This window comes from Ammospiza nelsoni, chromosome 16, assembly GCF_027579445.1.
Source record: "Ammospiza nelsoni isolate bAmmNel1 chromosome 16, bAmmNel1.pri, whole genome shotgun sequence".
NCBI lineage: Eukaryota > Metazoa > Chordata > Aves > Passeriformes > Passerellidae > Ammospiza > Ammospiza nelsoni.
The window spans coordinates 8,454,657-8,468,186 of NC_080648.1; the positions used below are offsets into that span (position 1 = coordinate 8,454,657).

The 13,530-nt window shown below is 50.4% G+C and overlaps 1 protein-coding gene across 3 annotated transcripts in view; it reads left to right on the plus strand.

Moving 5' to 3' along the window:
- The first annotated feature begins 4,018 nt into the window (after positions 1-4,018).
- SEPTIN8 (septin 8) overlaps positions 4,019-13,530 on the plus strand; it is a 34,980-nt gene continuing 25,468 nt past the window's right edge. For all 3 annotated transcript variants that reach the window (XM_059483275.1, XM_059483276.1, XM_059483277.1), the window contains exon 1: positions 4,019-4,204. In XM_059483275.1, the coding sequence (XP_059339258.1) occupies positions 4,175-4,204 (30 nt within the window). In that variant the 5' untranslated portion in view covers positions 4,019-4,174. The remainder of the gene's footprint in view (positions 4,205-13,530) is intronic.

The following is a 13,530-nucleotide window of genomic DNA, read 5'->3' on the forward strand; positions in this document are numbered from 1 at the left end:
CCTGAAGGAGATCTGTTTATCTGCACCACCTGGATTTAAAAATCAAGGATTTTATTTAGCCCTCAAAAGGCCTTGGTCTTGTTTCTGTACTCATGTGGCAGGTGGGATGATCTCTTTCTCTGTGTGTCTGCCTAGGAAGCCAAAGGGGCTGTGTGATAGCATTTATTTCCACTTTCATTGCCTATAGCTGTGCTCACAATGTGAAGAAGTAAAGCACCTCCTGCTGATGTCCCCAGCCATCAGAACTGTGCTGCTGCAATGCCACCATCCATGCAGACAGGGGCATTTCCCCTGCTCTCCTCAGGACAAAGAGATTCCAGGGACACATCTGTGCCTCTCCAGCCCTTTGTGCTCTTTGGCCCTTTTTCACCTGTAAAAAGCCCATAGCTCATTTTAAATTCACTGGGGTTTTAGCAGGTACAAATATTCCATGAAATTTAAAGTCCTTGCAGGAGCATCCAGCACTATAATATAAATTTAATTACGGAGCCACTAAGAATAATTTGCATAACAATTAGCAATTAAAGGAGTCACCAAATCCAAGTCACTTCTCTTGAAGCAGTTTTTGTGCAACTGAACCTTTTGAAAACGGCAGGGTTTCTCTTGATTTGCCATTAGAAACAGTGTGCCTTTTGAAATAACAAGGTGATTAAAAATAACTGTGAGCTTTTGTACAGTGCTCTGTTGTCACAGAGACCTGCCCCATGATGGTGGCAGCGCTGCTGGACAGAGGGACAGAGGACTCCAGCTCCAGGAGGTGTGAGCAGCACAGCTCAGAGCCAGGAGGCAGCAGTGCTGCTCTTGATCTGTTCCAATGTCTCACAATTTCCTTTGTGTTGTGAATCTTTGCAGCTGACCTGCAGCTCACAGAAACCAGCAACTGTTTGGGAATGAAAGGAACAAGAAGGAGATGTCTTAACAAACAAACTGTGGGCCTGATGGGACATAAGGCCAGATACAGAGAGGTGAAATTAGCGATGGGGGAACCATAAATTCCATAGGAATTCCACTAATTGACACAGACTGTTATTCACTCGAAACTGTGCAAAATCTCTGGATTTAGAGAAAAGAACAGAGATATGAGGAAAAAGAAAAATGGGGGATGTACATTAGAAGGGGTCTCAGGCATTTCGGGAAGTTTGTACCTCTCAAGTACTTCAGCCAATGGGGAAAGAGAGAGGGAAATGTGGCTGGGAAATTAGGATAAAAAGGAGACTGTGTCCTCTAAAAATTTTGAGAGATCCCAGGGGAAATGCCCCATGGCCTCTCCTTTTTTTCAAATAAAGTTACAGGACTCCTCTGTCTCCTTTTTGGACATAAACTTCTGGTAGATTAATTTTCCTGACAGGAATCAGCTTTTGTAACCATTGTCTTGTTACACTGTGCACTTTATTGTAACAGAATAGAGCTCTGAATGAATCAAAACCAATTGCTTCTCCAGAAGTACCTGGCATTATGGCATTCAGGTGTGTGTTAAGCAAGAATTTTACGTTGTCTTAAATAAGGACTCACAAAGCTGATTGTAAAGTAAAACAAACAAACAAACAAACAAAGTTTGTGCCTTCAAGACTGGCTCTGAAGAGTGAAAGTTTTGTTTTGGTTTTGCTATCAGCCGCTCCCCCACAGATGGTGGGACACAGAAACAGGGCAGTACATGATGCTGCTTTTGCTTTTCGCTTGGCTTTTCACTTTGCTCTTGCTCTTGCTTCTGCTTGCTCTTGTTTTTTTGCTTCTGCTCATTAGGTAGTTGCTCTTAGCAGTCCAAATTTTTCCTCGACTGTTTCTCCTTTCCCTTTTTTGGACCTACTCGAGCCTGCTCCGGACTGGGACCTGGGAACACCGAGATTTTGCACCTTGTGGCTGCAGCAGCTGCCCCGGCGGCGGAGGGACTGATAACAGAGCGGTCACCCCCAAGAGAGACTTTCTGAATTTGTCATCTTGTTCAGAGCAGTGACAGAGTGCTGTCATCCGGTATTGTTCATTTTGTGTGCTGGGGGGTGCTGTGCCTGTTAAATAAACAGGTTCTTTCCACTTCTCTCCGAGGAATCCTTCCCAAACTGGTGGGGTGGAGAGACTGTGTGGGTTTGCTTTCTGGAGGGGTCCCTTTTGGAGGTTTTCTCCCAGATTTGCCCTAAACAAGAACAACTGTTTGATTTGCATCTGTACACCAGAAATACCAGATTTTAGCTTCCACTTTTTTTCTGAGGGAGCCAGGGAGCTGCCCGGGCACAGCCGTACCTAACTGCGACCCCACCGGCCTCTGCCGTAGCACCAGCCCGAAGGGAACGACCTGTCACCACCGCAGCCGCGCCCCTGCCCCGCGAACCTGCAGCTGCTCGGGAGTGTGCCCATGGCCCCGGCAGCCCGTTCCCCGCTGATGGAGGCACACGCAACCTGCAGATGTTCGGGAGTGTGCCCAGGGCCCCGGCAGCCCGTTCCCCTGATGGAGGCACACGCAACCTGCAGCTGCTCGGGAGTGTGCCCGTGGCCCCGGCAGCCCGTTCCCCGCTGATGGCGGCACACGCAACCTGCAGCTGCTCGGGAGTGTGCCCGTGGCCCCGGCAGCCCGTTCCCCTGATGGAGGCACACGCAACCTGCAGATGTTCGGGAGTGTGCCCGTGGCCAGGGCAGCCCGTTCCCCGCTGATGGAGGCACACGCAACCTGCAGATTCCCGCTTCGGGAATAGCGCCCAGCCCGCCGCGGGAGCCACGCACACACCCCGCGGCTGCAGCACGCACCTTCCACCTGCCGGGCTGATGCTGACAGACGACCAGGGTTTTTATGGTAACGCTGTCCCTGTCTTCTGTTTCCTTCTCTCTTTTTCCCTCTCTGCTCCTTTTCCTATCCCCCCTTAGTTTACCCTTTTTTATCAATAAACGATTCTCAGATATAATATTGCTGGGTTTGAGCTTTATTTTCATCCGAGAAATCTATCAAAAGAATCCTCCCCGAGTCCCCCTCTTTTATAGTGGAACGGGACAAGTGGTAGAAGGAATTATTTTCTTGAGGGGTTAAAAATGATCCTCGTGACTCCCTTCGTATCAAAAAGCATTGTAGGAAGAAGTATTTGGTCTCTTTGACCAAATTCAGCTCTCCAAATGTACGGAGTGGATTGCTCCAAGAGAGAGGGTGAGGAGGAAAGGTGAGGACATAGCAGGGACAAAAGGGAAAGCTTCAGACGAAACCAGGGCAACAGAGAAGATGAGCGGTGCGGGTCTGGTCTAGTGGCCCAGCAGCGCCGGGAGCGCACATGGCTCTGGTGAGCTGCTCCTGGGAAGCTGCACTGCAGCAGAGGGCACCAGAAAGCAACAGAACCCGCTCTGTGCTAGCAGCTCCTGAAATACCAATGTCTGCCTTACAGAGACTGGCGGTGGCCTTGGCTCTGTGCCCTTAGGTGGGAAGGAGCGACGAAGAAAGACTCCACAGCCCTCTGGTGCATACTTTAAATCAGCATAAACGCAGGCAGCGTTAATGGCCGTGCGCGCTGCGTGTCCCGGCTCAAACCGACGCTGTGGCCGCCACTTTGGTGTGGCTGCCGCGCGTTACAGAGGCACCGCTGCCCTGCGGGATGCCATGTCCTGGGTCTGTGAGACCCCTGCGGGATGCCATGTCCTGGGTCTGTGAGACCCCTGCGAAATGCTATGTCCTGAGTCTGTGCGACCCCTGCGGAATGCCATGTCCCGTGTCTGTGCGACCCCTGCGGAATGCCATGTCCCGTGTCTGTGCGACCCCTGCGGAATGCCATGTCCTGAGTCTGTGAGACCCCTGCGGAATGCCATGTCTGAGCCATCCCTGGGGAGGATGCTCCCGGCACTTCCGCAGTCCTTTCCCCTCTCCTCCCAGGGCCACCCGTGCCATGTGCTCGCCCCCAGACCGGCACCTGACCCCCGGCAGGGAACCCTCCGGGGCAGCCCGACCGCTCCTCCCCGGTTCCACTCCCCTCCGCACTGGGAGCGCCGGGCGCGCCCCGCCGGCCGAGGGGAGGCTGTCCCGGCCCTGCCCCGGCCCGGCGGGGCCCGTCCCCTCGGCTCCCCGGTCCGGCGGGCGGGCGGCGCCTGCGGCGGGCGGAGGGCGGTTCCAGGAAGTGGCCATATTGGATCCATTCAGCCGCAGCCACTCGCGGCGGGCAGCGGCAGCAGCGCTCCCGCCGCCGGAGCCGCGCCAGCCCCGGCCATGGCCGCCACCGACCTGGAGCGCTTCTCGGTGAGCGCCGCCCCGCTCTCGGCCGCGCCGCTTGCGGTCCCTTTGTCGCTCGGGTGCGGGGGAATAGCCCAGCGGGTGGCGGGTCCCGGGCACGGCGGGGGATGCGCGGCCGCTGCCCCGCCGGCGGCGCGGGGGAGCCGGGGCGGGAGCGGGCGATGCCGGTGCCGGTGCCGGCGCTCAGCCGCGGCGGGCGCGGGGAAAGTCCTTGCGGGAAGGTCCTGCCCCTGCCCTGGGCGGAGGGAGCAGCCGGGGAAGGGTTCCGGGGCCTCGCAGCCGCCTCTGCTGCTGGCACGGCCCCGGCACGCTGGGGAGTCCTGCCGGGATGCTCCTGCAGGGTACCGGACCGTGTGTGTGCAGGCACGCATCGCCCCGCAAAGACAGGCGGCAGGAAATGGGGTCAAACAGCGATTGTTTACATACCGCTGGTATCCAAACACTCCGCAGTAGTAACTTAGCGGTGTGTATATAACACAGGGAGAGGCACGCTGTTTGGAACACGGGTAAAGCAAACCCTTGAGGCTGGCTGCTCTCTGAGCCAATGTATGAGGAATGCTGTACAGCAAATATGGAGCGTGACCCGTGCACTGCCGCCTCTCTGCAGCTCACATGTTGTATAACTGCTATCGGAAGTCAATCTGGCTAAAATCTGTCGGCCCAAAACTATTCTTTGTCTACAGCTTGAATTTTTTGTTGTTGTTGGAAGGGCTGCTCTCGTTAAATAGCTCGGTGTTGTGTCTTGTACTGTCTCAGAGCTAAAAAACATTTTTACCGCATTAAATAGTATAGCTCTCCAAAGTTAAAATAGTCTGGTGTGATATTACTAAATAAATGGGAACAGCAGTGGTGGCTGTCTGAATTATAGGCATGCCCTTTGAGCACAAACAAGTCCCTGCTACTGTTTTCTCTGTAAGCTACTTTTTGCCAAGGAGCTCAATCCCTGCTTCATTTCCTTGAATCCTGGCCCAAAAGTTTCCAGCTCAGGAATGACTTTTCAAGACTGTAACTTACTTGAAACTTGCATAAAGGAAAATTGAACCGGGGCTCTCATTTAAGAAAGCTAATGTTTCTAGGCTCTGGGAGGAGTAGATTAAGGTAATGACAGTGACAGAATGAAAACACCAAGACTCTCTCACTGCAATTATTTCCGCATTTGTATCATATAAAAATACTTTTAATGTTAATTTGCTGTGCCTGCTGTTGCCTGTGCAGGCTTTCATAGGCATTAGAGGAATCCAAAATATTGCCTAGTTCTGGAGAAAAAATAATTAATTTGCTTTTTTGTGTACTTACATCAATACTCTGTCACTTTGATTTTAAAAGAGGAAAGGGGAAAAAAATCCTTCAGATGGTGTTTGGCTCTCATTTGGGCACCAAAGGGAAATGGCTGGGCTCCAGCATGGCTTGAGTGCCCAACTCCATTAGGAAAAAAACTGCTTGCTTTGTGCAATGGGTAGGGATGGGTTTATAGGGATTTTGAGGGTGGGAGAGCACCCTCTCATTTCCATTTGATGTGGGGCACACATCTGTCCCAGCTGCTGTTTTCTTTACCCCTAGCTTCCATCTCAGCTGTTGTTCCTCCAGCATAATGGAAACCTCATGATTCAGGTGTTCTGAGTTGTTCTTTCTGCAGGGCTTACAGGTTTCTTGTTGCCATTTTATATTGCCATACCTCAGCTCCCTGAGCATGAAGTCCATGTGGGAGTAGCTTGTCACTGCCAAGCAAAGGTGCTGATAAATTCACTTATTTTTACCAGCTGTTTGTATTTGCAGTAGGAAGTAATGCTGAAAAAGCCTCTGAAGTGGGGTTTTGATACACAATGGGTCATGATTGGTGAAGCTATTTATAGGTGTCCAGCTGACAATGATATCCTGAAATGTAATGACCCTTAGGTTTGGATAATGTGTTTTGAAAACTCCCCAGATGCACACTTCCCTTGTGCAGTCCTCCAGATTGCCTCTCTCTCCAGCACAATAAAGTTCCCTTCAAGTGCTGCTGTTGGAAATGACCAACAAAAACAAATGAAAGGAAGCTCACCCATGGAAAACTGCCTCTGAGGCAGCAGGATCAGATCAGTGGTGCTCAACACCACCTTTGTTTTTGTGGCTGCATTGTTGTGAGAGAGATTTGCTTCAACCCCTGGAGACTGAAATTTTCTGCTCATCTGCTCTGGTAGCCACAGCTGTGTTCAGGACTTGGGCTGCAGGCATCACTTCTGGGGCTGCTCACCACCAGGGTGGAAGGAGGACTGATAAAGTTTGGTTCATTTATGAAATACGTTTATTTTGTCATTAAAGCTCACAGCTTCTCCATTGCCTGGGCTGGCCAGTGCTGAGTTAGCACATGTGGTGACTGCACTAGAGCAGACACAAGCAGTATTAGCAAGGATGTTGGGATGCTGAGTGGGAAACAGCCCAACCACCTCGTGCAAGTGGAAGCCAGAAGGTGCTTGAAATGCAGGAACTCTGAAGGAGCTTGGAAAAGCTGGAAGGAGAAGAAGTGACTGGAGATGCACTGGAGAATAAATGAGATGAGATGTGAGACTGAGACTGTAAGACTTCTGCTTTCCCAAATCTGTTGCTTTCTCTCTTTTTAAATAAAGCACATTGAGATCACAAAACTGTCTGCACTAACTCACAGCCTGACATGGTGGTGCAAAGGCAGTGAGCTCCAAACTGAGCAGTTCTGGGAGAAGAAGCAGGTGTCCTCAGTCTCAGGGTTGGGCTCAGATAAGAGTTCAACATGAAAAGCTAACTTTGGCTGATTGCTGTGTGTGGACACCATGACTGCCTGCACAGACAGGGGTGTGTGAGCATTGCTGCCCAGGGCAGAGAGCAATGGACACTTCACCTGTACCTGGCAGTGTGTGAGCTGTGGCTGGGGACAGCTGTCTATTAGCAATCCTGAGATTTCCCTTCATGTAAGTGATTGACAGCTGGGCTGGTACTGGCAGCTTTTTGATAAATTAATGTCCCTTGGAAGGGAAGATCTTGGAGAGAAAACACTACTTTATACAGAGGAAAGCTGAAGAGCAATTTCTTTGTTGGAAGTAGATGATGGGATTTGCTTTGTCTCAGAGTTGCTGAGTTTGGGGAGGATCTGACAAGTTTGTCAGCTGTGTGTGAGTGTTACCTGTTTACACACCACTGCCTTCTTGTCACCTGCTCCCAGCTCTGTGGAGGAGAGGAACCTTTGGATGGTGCCTGTTCATGCCACAACTGCCATTGTGATAAACTTCATGTGTTGCTGCTGCTGCTTTCTGTAAGCACAGGTTCAAACCCACAGCCTAAACCTGCTCTTCTTGTAAGGGGCCAGTGTGATGTGATGCTTTAGTCTATGAAAGATGGGCTTGAGGAGAGAACAGCTCTGTGTTTCATGACCAGAAGTCTTATCACTGCAGGTCCTAAGCGCAGGGTTGCATTTTCTTCTGAACGAACTCTCAAGGAGACCTTTCCATGGCTCAACTCCAGTGGAAAACGGGGTTGATTTGAATTCAGACATTCCCTCTGCTCTCTTTTTCACCCAGGCAGTTGGCACTATTTGGGAGTTCCAGTATTAAATCTCTTTATCTTTTTCTGTTATTCAGTTATTTTACCTTTTGCCTGGAAAAACTCAAGTGGTCCCCCATGCAGCGTGGAGCACAAGTGACAGATTTTTCTCCAAGCTGGTAGCAGGCACCAGAAAGCCAACCCAGCAGGAGCAGCCCTTCTTCTCCTGTGCTGGCCGGCTCTCCTGCCTGTAGTGTATGCTTTTCTGGGAGGGAACGATGCAGAAAATGGCTTTCCACTGGAGGGGACAAATTGCTGGTTGCGTCTCCAAGCCTGAGATCCCTGCCCTGGAATTTTGCCTGTCCTCACACAGGAAGCCAGCTCTGCCTCAACCACAGAATCAATTACCTCAACCACAGCCCATGGCAGTTCAACACTTACTTTCAATGTATGCGCTGGGTACAAACATTGCCCAGAATAAGATGGTTTTTAGTTCTTTTTCCCCTTCCCCGCTGTGGTGCTGTCAGTGCTGGTGAATCCAGGGTGTCTCCTTCCTGCAGCATGTTGTTGTGCGTGGGAGCTGCCGAGCTCTCCGGAGCTCTCCTGCCTGCAGTGGGTGCAGGCCGTGGGTGGAGGGACGTGAGCTGGCGGAGCCCGAGGCCGCGTGTGCCCTCAGCACCGGCAAAACAAACGCGGGCCTGAAGAATGGCTCCCTTTCAGGAGCCGGCACGGTGTCAGGCCTTGTCAAGAATGGCTCCCTTTCAGGAGCCGGCACGGTGTCAGGCCTTGTCAAGAATGGCTCCCTTTCAGGAGCCGGCACGGTGTCAGGCCTTGTCGTCTGTGCTGGGGTGGCAGCTGTCTGGCAGTCCCCAGCATTGCTGGAAGGCCAGAAGCTCCCTAAGTATTATCTTGTGTGGCAGAACAGCAGGGCTGTCTCCAGCTGCGGGGAAAGGCACAGCCCTGGCTCTGAGTGCCCTGCTGTGCCCAGTCCTGTCGTCTCAAGGCACCACTGTGCAAAGCAGGGCCCATCACTGGGCTGTTTTTCTGTCTGCAGGAGCAGCAGTCACGCTCATCTCCTTCCCTTCCCTCTGGCTCCGAGCTTGGGAGGGGGAGAAGCTGGCATGATGCTGAATTGGCTTTTCCGGGGTTGTGCAATGAAGAGGAGGAATTTGGGAGGTGATGGGACTGAGGGAGACGTGCAGGGCGTGGGCAGGCTGCACACTTCGCCCCACCTGTGTAGGGTAAGGTACGTTTGTGGGATTAGTTTTGATTATTCAGAATGTTTTGAACACACTTCAGGCTGTGGATGGGAGAAGCTGCCCTGTTTGTTTCAGATCCCCTGTTTGTGCAGCCTTTGGAAGTAACATTGTCCTGTCCCATACTTGTTTTGTTGAGATGGGCCTTGTGTTTATGCAGAATCTGCTTGTTTCTCCTCTTCCCCACATCTACATGACTGCAGCAAGCTCTGGGTTGGTTTATACCTGAAGCTTTGCATTTGTATTCACTTATCATAAAAGCGTCAGACAGCTAAGAGAGCCCAAGTGAGGAAAAAAAAAATCCTGAAAGTGCTCTTTGTCCTCAGTCCCAGTCACGTGCTTTCCTTCCAGAGCCTCTTCTCTGGCATAAGTATCCATGCTCATCCAGTTTGTGACATTGGGATGCAGAAGGTAAACCCAGACAGGGAATCAGCATCCTCCAAATGGGGTGATGGGAGACTTTGAGAGAGGAGTGGGGTCAGTGAGAACCACAGGATTCTTGGACACAGCCCTAATCACCGCTCTCGGCTTGTGGCTGACCAGGTCAGCGCTGTGAAGGCACCACTTTTAGATGTTCAGATTCCTTTGTGAAACCAAAAAGTGTCTGTCTCCCACAGGCATGAAATTCCAGGGATGTCAGACAGCTGGAGCAAGGTTCCCATCGAGCTCTGTCTCGGGGCTCTTGCCCTCTCTGGCTGCACGGCCTCAGCCCCAGACTGTCACAGGAGCCAGAGAGGCTGGGCTGGGTTTCCATCCAAGGCTTGGGGTTCTCCCATCCTCATCACCATTGCATGAGATGCTGTGATGAGTCTGCATTTTGTGTGCAAGGAAACATGTGGGGAATGCATCGAGTCCCCCACAGGCAGCCCTCAGCTGGCTCTGGCTGTGGCAGAGGCAGGGCTCAGCCCTCAGCTCTGCTGAGTTCATGTCTGCCTGCACAGGGCTGTACAGGCATGCCTTCAGCTGTGGCTGTGTGCAGCATGTTCCCTGAGCTTGTGGTGATGCTGGAAAATGGAACCTTGCCGTGTCTGCCAGGACCTCCCTGCAGCCCTCAGCTCTGCTGCTGGGAGAGGAGACCATCCCTGCTGGGTGCCTGGGCTCTGGGGCAGCTGGGGGCACAAGGGCATTGCCAGGTCTCTGCTCCACACCCTGCTCACAGCAGCCTTCCCTCCTGAGCCACGCTGATCCTGCTTTCAGCTCTGCCACGGGGAAATGCTGCCTGGGGAAGGTGGCAGCTGGCCTCCCAGCAACATTCCCCTTCCCTTTTTCTGCAGCAAGGTGCTTCCAGCTCACATTCCTAAATATAGATTTATTCTGTATTTTCATACAGAACAAATAGTGCTTTCAGCTTATTTTTTTTGCTGTGAGGGTTTTTCAAATAGAGGTTTTCTTTTCCTTTTTTCTGTTGCCTTGATTCTTCAGATTAAAGGCGTTCTGTGCTAATACACTTGGAGGCTTTCGGGAGGCATGTGTTAATAGGATATATAGCAGTCAGCTTATTAGTATGGTGACTCTGGTGTAGCCCTCAGAGGAGCTGAGTTGCTGTGGTATATTCTGGGATATTCTCTTTCTAATGTCTTCCAGTTATTATTACAAGAAGATGTGGTCAATAGCTGGAAGATCTGTTGGAGGAGATGCTGTGGGATGGTTGCATAAGCCAAACTGGGAAAAAGCATACAGTGGTGACCAAAAGCTCTTGGGTTCCCATTATATCTCTGTTCCCTTCTCTAAAAATATACTGGATAATAGTATTTATTGTAATTGGGTAATAAATTCTGGAAACGTATGTGGGAATTAGCCATGTTTATTTTAAGTGGTAACTAAAGCAAATAAGCTTGGTGACTGCTATCCAGCATGGCTTGTTTGAGTGATGGAGATCCAGATCCTTTTTCCCCTCTTCCACACTTCTTTTAAACTGCTCCAAACCTTTCTCATGCCAGTCCTTAAGGGTAGGCACTCAGTTTATCTCCTGGCTTTGTCCCACAGCCACTTGTGTTTGTCAAGTGTCTCCTTTTCCTCATGGAAGGATGCTGGGAAACCAAAAAGATTCCTCAGCTTAGAGCAGCTGAGTAAACTGGGAATGCATCACTGCCTTGGGTGAACTTGGAGAAAGTCTGCACTAGATAAGGTGCTGAGATTAGGCCCTTGACAGGGTTAATTGGGAAGTCCATTAACTGAAAAGCCTCAGCAGCTTCTGAATAAATAATTTTTAAAAGAAACTAACTAGGGCAGTGTTGGGTGGCTTTGTTTGTATTTCAGGATCTTTTTTTTCGGTCTGTTTAAAAAGTTTCATTTGTGTTTTGGACTTTGCTTGGTTTTGAATAGCTTATGGGGGATGGAATTCTCAGGCTACAGAGAAGCTGAACTTTCTCATCCTTTAAGGTCATTTTGGAGGAAATGTCTTTCATTTTTGGTTCCATAGCTTTCTTTATTTTTAACCAACTTTCCTTATTCTCAAAGGCAGCCTTCATGTTTGCAAAACACTGTATGCATAATGCCTGGTAAATCCTGCTTTGCTTCGTTGTAAACTCCCGTCCAGGACTTGTGATAGAGGCAAAATGCCCATTTAATCCTCTCTTGATTAAGAAAAACCTCACAATTAATTAATTAGGCTTTATAAATGTTATGGGGAAATCACTAAATAACAGCTTAAGAAAAGAAGCATGTGGGAATTTTGCTTGTGGTGAAAAAAAGAGAGGAATTTAAGCCAGAAACAGTCAGTTTGTTTGCAGAAAATTAAAACTGATGTTGCATTCACAGGTTGTAAATGGATCAACTTGGATGTGTGTGGTATAAGAAGATGAGGAGCTTTACTCTCCCTTGAGACTTGACTTTGAGCATCAGCAAAAACTGTTGTTTTAAGCCTTTGCCATTTGATGCTGCAGATGCGTGTAGGATTTTTATTTTGTTTTCTGTGGTTTGTGGTGTTTCTCTGAAGGAGGAAAGGCTGCTGGGGCTGAAGTGATGCTGAAGGCAGTGCCCTCAGCTCAGCTGTGTGTTCGCAAGTGCTGAAGGAACACAAGGGGAGCAGTGAAGGTGCAGGTCCCTGCTGGGAGTGCCCAGCATCCGGCTGGTGCTGGGACACAGCCCAAGGTGTGCCCGGTAATGGACACAGCCCAAGGTGTGCCCAGCAATCCTGAGTGCTTTGGCACCAGCCTTGGACACAGGAAAGCAATTAAGGAGTTTGCCTAAGGAGTTCCTCGCTTAAAGGAGCTTGGCTTCTCGCTGAAATCCTTGTCCACCTCCTTAGGGAGGAGGCTGCAGTGTGTGCTCAGCACTGGGTTTTGCTGCTGTGCAACTGAGCCTTTGCTTCCCGACACTGCCCTGGGGCACGTGGGGCATTGTGAAACCTTGGCACTGGGCCAGGGATATTTTGAAATATTTGTTTTCCATAGGTGCTGAGCATTGCACTTCACAATGCACTCGCTGGTCACTTGCTGGTTTGTGAATAGCTCTCAAAAATGGGTGCAAAAGTTAAAGGCAAGAACCTCAGCTCTTGACTCTTCTTGCTTCTGTAAAATAAAGTGGCTCTGATTTTTACTTGGCATGTCTTGGTGGTGACTCCATATGTGGTTTCTTCAGTGATGTTTTTGCCTGCCTGCAGTGCAGCTGGGAGCCAGGAGGGATATGAATAAAAGGCTTGAGTGTCTGGGAAAATTCTTGGCATTCTTAGAGGAGCGGTTTAACGGGGAGGGGGGCTGGGAATTGTGTTGGTTTAGTGGGAGGTTTTTTGGGGGGGACTCCAGTGTGGGCTGGGAGCTTATTGTGAGCATGCAGCAACTGGAGATGGCTGGCTGGCACAGCGGCCCACGCACCGAGAGCTGGCTTGGATGTGGCTGTGCTGCCTGTTGGAAAACAGAAGGAAGGAAAGGCACTTGGCATTGCTGGAGGGAAGAGCAATGCTAGGCATCACCATGTTACCTTTTACAGCTCTTTGGGTTGCTACAGCAGGGAAAATGACAGTTGCCCTCCCTGCACAAGCGTGGAAGGCTCGTGGTCTCAGGTGCATCCTGGCTGACTGACCATGTACCACCACCAGAGTGGGCAGGAGCAGGAGGCGGCAGAGATGAAGCTCTTCATCTTCTATTGTTGGTGTCGCGGTAAACCAGCAGAAACCCCACATCTGTGGGCTTGCTTTTTCTTCCTTTCTTCTTTCCTCAGCCTATTATTAAGTGCTTCATGATGGGGATCTGAAGTTTTAAACCCATGCTTAAGATTAATTGAAAGCCTTCAGAACTGGCTGTGTGCTTGCATTTTGCAAATCTCCTTGAGATTAGGTGCCATTTAGATGTGACAATCCACTGGCCAGCCCTAGCTGAGTGTGCTTCGTTTTTTCTCCAGTGCCAAAGGCACCCACAAGGTCACGCCTACTCCACCTCTGCTGAGCGCTCTGCTAAGACTGACTATGCTCAGAATCCTCTCACAGTCAAATCTGTCTCATTACCTCTCTTGGACCATCTCCTTCTGCTTAACAGGCTGCAAAGTGCAATCTCATTCACTGGTGCTGTTATACATCTATCTAATAGTCATTAGCCTGTGAGGACAAGACAGGTAATGTTTTCATGTGTGCTAGTGAGTGTTTTG